The 9,652-nt window shown below is 50.6% G+C and overlaps 1 protein-coding gene across 1 annotated transcript; it reads left to right on the top strand.

Annotated features, from left to right (window-relative positions):
• Nucleotides 1-4,424: 4,424 nt before the first annotated feature.
• Nucleotides 4,425-7,950, top strand: LOC144151971 (uncharacterized). Its single transcript, XM_077683158.1, has 3 exons — nt 4,425-5,036; nt 5,088-5,301; nt 6,949-7,950. Exons 1-3 carry the CDS (start codon nt 4,551-4,553, stop codon nt 7,506-7,508), a joined length of 1,260 nt encoding a protein of 419 aa, XP_077539284.1. The 5' UTR covers nt 4,425-4,550; the 3' UTR covers nt 7,509-7,950.
• Nucleotides 7,951-9,652: the final 1,702 nt, after the last annotated feature.

Below are 9,652 nucleotides of genomic sequence, written 5' to 3'. Positions count from 1 at the left end.
CGTCGGGTCGCCGACGCATTATGCATGTATACGGCCCACGTCGCTGCTGCTGCTGCTGCTACTGCGAGAAAGTCGTGGACCGCATTCCAGGGACACCTTTTCGGGCGCTGGCCCCAGGCCCAGCAGCCTGATTAATGGGTCGTCGGTGAGTCCCCGTCCTGCTAGTCGGACACTTCCCTGTGGTCGCGCAGAGGTTATGCGGCGAGGCGTGCGTTGAACTGGTCATCGTGGGACGCGACGCTGCAGACACACTGATGCTGGCAGTGGCACTGGTGCCGTACTGAAGCCGGATGCAGGGCTCGTTGAACCTGCGCAGAAGCCGCGAAATGTGCAGTCTGCGCAACGCGCGGAAGGGATTGTTCCCGCTCAGTGACAACCCGCATAATGTGTCTTTGGTCGCGCTCCTGCAGCGTACGTAAGCCCTTCGCAGTGCCTGTTGTCACCGTCATCGGACGAATGTGCCTTGCGGGGAAGCCAACTTTAGAGCACACTAAGGGACAAAGCCAACTGCGTTGTAAACCATAAGGATGATGGTGATACTGAAACAATTCTTCCTTTGGAAGGGGTGATGACGTATGCTAATACCAGCGCGTATACGCTCAAAATTGTTGTTTGTACTTTTTATCCTTTTAAGTCGTGGTTGCACGGCCATTGCTTGCCTGTCACCGTATCACCCCTGCTTTCTTAGAACCAAAGCAAGATCTGCTGATAACGCAGTTTCGGTTACGGATGCACGCGCCTCAACGTCCCTGCGCGTGCATCCGTAACCGAAACTGCGCTGACCGGAATGTAATACCAAGGAGAACGTGCTGTTGGGCTAGTTGGAACATACTGAATGGGAGGCTTAGCGCAAAAAAAGACTATGACAGTGGCAAACGTGGCAGGCGCTACTAACAATTGTTAGTAGCGCAGGTAGCGCAACAACTACTACCGCAACAACTTAGTAGCGCGTAGCGCCTGTCCCGTTTGCCACCGTCCTCGTCTTTTTTTGCCCTAAGCCTCCCATTCAATACCAAGGAGTAACGCCAGACATATGAGTCGCCGCTTACGCATTTGAAAAGGCACCTCTAGGCGACCGCAGGGCTACTGCAGGGACATTGCGAGGCCACCGCCTCGGAAGGAGCCCATTGATGGAGTCCGTGTGCTAAGTTTGAACGTGTCTGAGCAAATATTTCCTTTGGTATCTCCATCGCTGCCACCGTAACCATCTATAAACAGGGCCATGATCCCCTCCTCTTGTCAACGCAACATCCTCACCAACCCGGGTCAGGAGTTGGGTCGCGGTAAAACCCATCGCTGGCTATCCCCCCTTCCCCCCACCTTGATGGCAGTGGTGGGTCGACTGGGAGCCTCTCGCCGTGGGTTGGGAACGGACCGAAGGATGGGTTGCGTGCACTCGCACATGCATGAATGCACCCTGAACAACAACCGCACATAGCACTCTGGTCTCATTTTGGTCGAACGATCTGTTCCTCGGTGATATACTGCATGAGGGGAAGCTTGTACAGCATAGTAAAAGATAGTTCGCCGTATCCCTGTGTCAAATGAGCTGCATGACTACGCATTAGCCAGCAAGACGCACAATTTCTGATGCGAATGGTTGAGTTCGAGGCCAGTTTATAAATACTAAGTTCGGTTTCTTCTGCAGCCCACCGACTATCTATAACAAATGGTACATAATAAAGCCTTTCCAAGATTAACCCGTCGCGGTTCCAGGTTTCGTCAAGCTCCGTTTGTGTGTGTGTGTGGTGTTTCAGCGTAATTTGCGAAGTCCGATGCTCGCGAGCGTTAACACTTCCGCCCTGGGACCAAAGGCCTCTCGCGAAGCCGTCGTGCTGAGCCGATGCTCTGCGACGCAGGGGTGCATGACCGCCCGTGTCTCGATAGGGCCAGAATTTGGCAATGCGTGGAATCCCGGCAGGGGGGCCTCGTCTCGCCGTCGCCGCAGCCCTTTCAGCGCCGTCGGCCCGGCGCCCCGGGGACGAGGAGCACACGCAAGGGCCTTATCGTCCATTCGCTCCGGAATGCCTCGCGGCGTCCTTTTGCAAGACCCCAACGGTGGCTGCTTCCGTGGCCCTCGGCTGTGGGAGTGACGTGGGTGTGTGCGTGTGTGCGCGTGCGCGCGCGTGTGTGTATGTATGTATGTATGTATGTATGTATGTATGTATGTATGTATGTATGTATGTATGTATGTATGTATGTATGTATGTATGTATGTATTTAATACATACTGCCAGCCACCTCTTTGTGTGATACAAACTTGCATACTTGCAGCCGCGCAACACAGTACAGTTCACGGTACAGAAATAAAATCACCACATAACAGGCTTGCGTGGGGCATGTGTGTGTGTGTATGTATGTATGTATGTATGTATGTATGTATGTATGTATGTATGTATGTATGTATGTATGTGCGTGTGGGTACGTGTGTACATGTGTGTATGAATGGGAAGAAGCGTGGTAGTGCCGGCTTGTTGGTACATACTTGACAGAGAATACCAGCGCTTAAACGGGACGAAAGAAAGATTGACAAGACAAGGCGCTGACTAGCAACAACAAGGTTTATTTCATCGTAACGGAATATATACCCTCGAAGAAGGAAAACGCAGAGAGAAGGAACAGATGAAGAGATTCTGAATAACTTATATTTACATACATAGACACGCGCGAAGAAAGTCACGCCTGCATCAAATGGACGATAGCTTTTCCGCTCAGGCTCAAAGGCTGACAAGAGCAGGATTCCCCACACCTATGCTTTTCAAATTGTGTGAATTACTGCTGAAGGAAACCCGCCGCTGCAAACCTGTGAAAGAGCGCGAAAGGAAAGAATAAAGGAAGCTAGCAGTCATCCCGTACGTTCACGGTGCCTCTCACCGACTGAAAAAAGTTGCTGCTCGAGCCGCAGTCACCGTGGTGTTTAGCGCTCCCAACAAATTAGGTGGGCTCTGCAGCATAGTGAACGGGGAAGGAACTACCACGAGATCTTGCTCAAAAAAACATGACAAGCCATTCGTGCAAGTCAGGCGTCGTTTACGACATTCCGCTGCCGTGCGGGAGGACCTACACGGGTCAAACAGGACGTTGTTTGAATGCCCGGCAGTGGGAACATGCAGGCACTTACAAGAAAGGAACAGGCAGCAATCTCGCCGTACATTGCGCCAAGTGCAAGTGCACACCGAAATTCGACCAGGCATGTGTGCTTCGAAAATACAAAGATCAGTGCGCCAGAGAGATCTTCGAGGCGGACGCCATCCACACGCGAAAGGATTCATCCGTCAGCAAGCCATCTATTGATTTGCTACAAAACGAGCATGACTATCTTGACCGATAACAACTTTATTCGCGCGTGCCTACGTATGTAAATATAACTTCTTCACAATCTCTGTATCTGTTCCTTCTCTTTGCGTTTTCCTTCTTCGAGGGTATATATTCCGTTACGATGAAATAAACCTTGTTGTTGCTTGTCAGCGCCTTGTCTTGTCAATCTTTCTTTTGTCCCTTTTTAAGCGCTGGTATTCCGTGTCATGTATGTATGTGTGTGCGTGTATGCATGTATGTATGTATGTATGTATGTATGTATGTATGTATGTATGTATCTACGTGTGTATCTATGTGTGTGTGTATGTATGTATGTATGTATGTTTGATTTGATTTGATTTGATTTGATTGTAAGGTTTAACGCGCCGACGCAATGCAAAAGATGAGGCGCGCCGTAGTGGAGGGCTCCGTATTAATTTTGACCACCTGGGGTTCTTTAACGTGCGCCGAAATCTCGTACACAGGGGCGTTTTTGCTTTTCGCCTCCATCACAAAAGCGGCTGCCGCGGCCCGGAATCGAACCCGCGACCTTGTGCTCAGCAGCGCAACGCCTTAGCCACTGAGCCACCCCGGCGGGTCGTATGTATGTATGTATGTATGTATGTATGTATGTATGTATGTATGTATGTATGCATGCATGCATGCATGTATGTATGTATGTATGTATGTATGTATGTATGTATGTATGTATGTATGTATGTATGTATGTGCGTACGTACGTACGTAGGTCCGTAACGCGATGCTCCCAGACTCCGCACGGCTCCATCGTATACGTTCCTGAAGTTCATGCGGACTTGTAGTTTGCATAAGTCTTGACCTCGGGGCTTCACAGGTATTCCGGTACAGGCCTGTCCTTGGCTCCCACCACAAACCAAGATGCTGATCGCGTTCCAATATACTATAGTATTCCGCATATGGTGGAGGACGCTGGAAAGCCCTGTGCATGCTGCTGAGGCGGTGAACTGCCATTGATGAGAGGGTTTTGTGAAAGCGAGAGGGCTCCTCCAAACCTGTGCCCGGTCAAACCCGCTAAGGGCCCTCTCGTGCCCCGGCAGACGTCGGAGGGAGAGGGCGCTTCTCGGCACTTCGGGGGGAGGGGGAAAGGAACCACAAAAGGCGCCTTCCGCCGAATCCGGCAGCTAAAAGCGAGCCCCCGGCGCCGGACACCGATCAGTGTGCCCACTCCTTCGTCGCCCGTGTCCACAGTTCGCGAGGCGCTCGCGACAGCCAAGATGTGCAGAATACTCCCGTTCCTCGCGATACTCGTGGCCGCGGCCCGGTCCCTGCCGATCGCGGACCCCAAGATTGGCGGAATCGCCCCCATAGACATCGACGCCGCCATTCAGCCGGAGATCATTCCCGCCGGAGAAAAGGCCCCCATCATTCCGGAGAAGATGCCGTCGACCTACACCGACGCTAAAGGCGACCTGGACGCCGAAACTGGCGCACCTGTAGTGGCGAAGCCCTACAAAGCTCCGGAAGTGGCTCCCGGCAAGCCCGGGGTAGGCAAGGTGGTTCCGGAGAAGGATGTGAAGGTGGAAGTCGCTCCCGTGTCGGGCGAGGTCGGTAGCTCTTTCCGCGGCATTCCGGAAATAGGAGCCGCAGAAGAGAAGGTGGACTCCATTCCCATACCCGGCAAGGCGCCGACCCTTTCGGTCGGGGACATCGACACGAAGGACGCGGTCGAAGGCCCCAACCTGGACAAGGTCGAAGGAGTGGCAGTCGGCGGCCCCGTCGGGGTCGTGCAAGACAAAGTGGAAGCGCCGAAGCCTTACGAGGCCAAGGCGGACAAGAGCGCGGCCGGCGAAGACGAGACGACGAGGGACGAGAAGGTTCCCGACGGCGTCGAGCAGTACGGCTCCTCCCTCGAGTTCAGCAAGTACGACGCCAACGGTGACGGCGTCATCAACATCGACGAGTGGAACATCATCCACGGCGGCCAGGAGAAGATCATCAACAGGTTCCATGCGGCTGACATCAACGGTAAGACTCATCAGTGAACGGCCTGGACATTTCAACGTAATGATTATAATTCGAGAAACCTCAGACAAAAATATAACCAGTTTGTCTGCAGTATAGCACTTCATGGCGAAAGAAAAAATTGTACGGGGTAGAAGCAAGCTGCTATTGGAACAACGGTCAACACACGTCGCCGGACACGTACCCATTTTTTGCATACATTATCGCCTGCCGCAGCATATTTTTTTTTAATTGTAATGCGTCTTACTCTGGTCTTCGTAATTCCACCGATTAGGCAAAACCAGCGGATACCTGTAGCCGCTGAAATTTTGTGCTGGCTAATTACTTTTGGTATCTCTCGCAAATGATCTCTCCTCAGCGGCTACCATTCTGTGATATGTATGCTGTAGTATACGAAGGGGAAGTGAGGATGGACGAGGACAGTGACTCTGCCTATCATCACACAACGAATACATATAACTTTCTTTTGTCGCACGCTATGCAACAAGCTTACGAGGCTTCAGCGTCTGCTTCCGCCACGACAATCGCCCAGTTCTCAGTACACCTTTAAAAAAAATGAAGCAGTCAGAAGGTTATACGAGTGCCCCCAGTGAATTCCGAGATTATGGTTTGCCATTTTTGTTTATTTTTATTTTCTTTGTTTTCTTTTTTAACTTTTTTCGTATGATGTTCTCCCTCTATTTCAATAAGGTAGCGAATTGGGCGGGTTGAAGTACGTTCATGATTGTCAGAGCAGACGAAAACGGGACAAGAACAATATGGACGGCACGAGCGCTGTCTAGCAACTGAACTTTTATTAGAAAAAAACGTGTTATATAAGCAAAAAAGTGCCATTAGAAAACAGAAAATACACAAAAACCACAAACGGCTAAAAAAAACTTATGTCACGCAACCGCTAAACACCCGACTTGTCTAGGAAGACAACCTCTTCATCTGTTAGCGAAATTGACGAATAACTCTCGCACGTGTCTCTGCTTTTTATAATCCTATACGCTTCGGCAATTTCCCTCGTGCGCTCGCTCCCTCTATTTCGTTTTCGAACCCTTCCCCCCACCCCACCCAGCCTCGGAAGAAATTTTTTGTATGCCACTAGCTGGGACTATCATAGTTTGATGACAGCCTTTGGTAAGCAATCGGTAGTGTACGAATAGCACCCCGCGCAAGAAGGAGAGACTATCTTATTCCGGCTCGCATCAATAAGTATAGGGCTAACCCTTGGTTAGTAACTCTAAAGTAAGGAAATTTTGGCGCTTTGTTCATCGTCCTTGTTCCTGTTCAGTAACAAAAACGGGTTAGGACGAGATTAACGAGGAGGCTATGCACAAAGCCTACTCCTTAGTCCCGTCTTGAACACTGCTTTTGTTTCCTTGCTAAAAACCAACGAGGCTAGCTACTTCCCCTGCTCCTGTAAGGTTTCTGTCAGATAAAAAGAAATTATTTTTTTCCCTGCCAAGATTCTCCGTGGAGCTTGTTTTCATTCGTCCCATGATTTACCATTAAATTGATAAACGAATCGTTATAGAGGTTTACTTTCCTTTTCGTTAATATCTCTTTACCGGTGACCTCTTTCGTGTCTTCTGTAAACCACAGGACACTGAAGTGCGAACTTGTTACTTGCTCTTCAATTTTTGTTCTCGTACTGTTCTCCAGGTGACAAGCAATTGGAGCAGACCGAATTCCAGGGAGCCAGCTGGTACACGGACGGCGAGCAGATCCCCGACGTCGCCAGGGACGCCCTAATGCTCGCCATTGCCGAGCAGGCCGCCACCAACGAACACAAGCCGATTATGACCGCAGCCGTCATGCCTTCGACCGAGCTTCGGTACATCGTAGACGACACCGAGAGCAGCGCTCAAAGCGTCCCCGTCGTTCCAGCGGAACCCGTCGTGGTCGTCCCTGTAGAGGCTCCGGCCGCGCCAATCCCCTACGTCCCGGCGCCTGCGGCCGTTGTCGATGACGCGAAGACTGCGGAAGTGCCGGCCGTCCCCGCTGCCGCTGTTCCCGAGAAGTTCGTCACCGAATCTGAGAAGCCAGTTACGACGAAGAAGAAGGAAAAGACAGAAGTACCCCAGGTTCCGGAAGTGGTCAAAGATGTCCAGCCAAAGCATAAGGTGGAAGTCCCTGCGGCGACGACTGCCAAGGTCGTTGAGGAGAAAACCGCAGCTGTCGTTGAGGAGAAGAAGCCTGTCGAAACGACCATCCTGATCTGACGTGCCATTCTCTCACCTACGGTCCCACCAAAGCACCACACGCATTGTGAAGCTCAAACGGCGCTGTCTGCGTCACTCTTGGGGAACGCACCTCGTGGCGTAACCGAGTTACTGGCATTAAGTGTCTTCTAGTGGCGCGCGCACATTCTTTGCGGGCATCCGGGACGCAACATCATTTTCTCATCTCTCCGAGTACGTGGTTCGTTTAATTTATTCCTCCTGCTCTGCGTGTCGTATGTTGTCCAAGGCAAGATGCTTCCTGCTCCTTGCTCTCCAGCGGTGTTCTTCTGCTGTCGCCTGGGTATAGTACTTCTAAAACCATTCGCTTTTCGCGTTACGCGGTGGAAGGACGGACTCTCGATGTTGTGCTGGCGAACTTTGTGTGTGGTGTCTTTCTTTTCTTTTCTCTTGTCTTTTAGAAGCAATAAACAATGCCCGAAGAAGAGGCAATCGATGAATCTTGGTCGTTCCGAGTGTTCTGATATTTGTTTGATGTTGAAATGTACTGCACTTCAAAGTTTCCCTTCTCCCTTCATGTTTGCCTACGCTCCGTGGGTGTGGAGACCGAATAAGTTCGGAAGGCGGGCCAGGAATACTAAACAAACGCGCGTTTACCGCGAACCAAAAATATGGACGAGTTGCTAAGGCTGCTCGGTGGTACACTACGTTTGATGCATATTTTGATAGCCGGTTTCACAAGGAACACGAAGGGAACAGGCTCCTAAACCTATCAGGTTGACAGCACCATTGACTTTGAATAAATTCTCCCTAAAGTTTGCGGTTTCGAAGACCATCTAACGCACCTTCCTCTGCCAGTTCCAAAAGTAGCTGCGTGCAGCACTGTAGAGGCTACATTGTTGTATACAGTCCGCCCACTGAGCACGCCTAATTCACCGTGAAGGGGGCTTTGAAAGGACTTTCCCTTCTCCCCTCTCGGCAGGTAGAACCGCAAGGCCCCGGCGCCGCTTCTTTCCCGGTGAGCTAGGCGCCCTCAGTGGGCGAACCGTTGACAACAATGTAGCCTCCACAGTGCTGCACGCAGCTTCTGAAATGCTACTGCACTCACGGGCATTCTCAAGTACTCCACCGCTGTCTCGGAGCAGGCGGTATATGCCGCCTAACACAAGGGCTTCAAATGGAGCAAGACGAGAGGGCGTCATAACCCTTCCAACCTCCGTTCTCCCTTCACAAGTGCCCTGCCATGGCGGACGTGATTCCGATGTCATCACAAGATATCAGGGGAAGTGGATGAGAGTTGAGGCTTTCAGAATTTAATAGCTTTCTTTTGCTTCACTTCAGTTGGTTCCAGCCGCAAACAGAAAATTCAGAACGTACGGAGCGATTTGTGAGGACGGGCCAGCAGTTCTGAAAGAGCAAGAAAGAGGGAGAGTGAGGAGGAGAGGCCCTAGCTGTCCCCTTCCCTCAGAGGAGAGCGCAGGTGGGGCCCCAGAAGAAAAACGGCTGGGAGATAACGGTAAGAAAATGGAGGCAATATTCAGCATTTATGTGGGTGCGGAACGCCGGGAGCACTACAGGGTAGGGAAGAAGCGACTTCTTTTGGAGAGTGCACTAAAGGGGCAGCTCGACCGTGATCCCATTTCTCAAGTTATTGCGGAGCGGTAGAAGCAGCAATGCTATAATCCTGCTCGGCGCTCTTAATTCTGGTGGGAATTCAGACGCACAACAGAAAGGCACATGGTGTAACGCTATGCCGATAATGCGTTCCGAATAATTTAAAAATAAACAGTTGCGAGTAAGTAAGGTAAGAAGAGCTAGGCGCATTAAAAATCGAATAGTAAACGATTGCGAAGGTTGGGCTAAATGTCCAGCACCAATACCGACCAAATAACAGAACCATTATAGTTTACAGCTGGTCTTTGTCGCGATTTCAGTGGGCATGCTCGTTTCTATATTTTAGAAGGAGCAGGCAAGGCGCTTCTCTTTTTTTTTTTTTTGTTATTGTAGGAAACATCCTTGCCCTTCAATAAACCGGGCATTTTATTGGAACGTCCTCTCCTATTTCCGCAGAATACTAATACTAATAATAATTATCAATCAATCAATATCTTTATTATAATGCCCAGGTACAGCCGTAGCCTTTGTTCTGGCGCACTTAAGAAAAAGACAGACGACGACACAAATAC

Source organism: Haemaphysalis longicornis, unplaced genomic scaffold (genome assembly GCF_048455015.1).
Source record: "Haemaphysalis longicornis isolate Haplotype H1 unplaced genomic scaffold, Haemaphysalis longicornis Haplotype H1 scaffold_9, whole genome shotgun sequence".
NCBI classification, from domain to species: domain Eukaryota; kingdom Metazoa; phylum Arthropoda; class Arachnida; order Ixodida; family Ixodidae; genus Haemaphysalis; species Haemaphysalis longicornis.
The sequence above is the reverse complement of the archived record's forward strand: the minus strand, read 5'-3'. Positions and strand labels throughout refer to the sequence as shown.

What these genes read in the sequence shown, in the direction of transcription:
- LOC144151971 (XM_077683158.1), top strand. Translation starts at nt 4,551, where the DNA reads ATGTGCAGAATACTCCCGTTCCTCGCGATACTCGTGGCCGCGGCCCGG. An exon ending in TGGACAAGGTCGAAGGAGTG is followed by an intron (nt 5,037 to 5,087) that starts GCAGTCGGCGGC and finishes GAAGCGCCGAAG; the next exon opens with CCTTACGAGGCCAAGGCGGA. An exon ending in CCATGCGGCTGACATCAACG is followed by an intron (nt 5,302 to 6,948) that starts GTAAGACTCATC and finishes ACTGTTCTCCAG; the next exon opens with GTGACAAGCAATTGGAGCAG.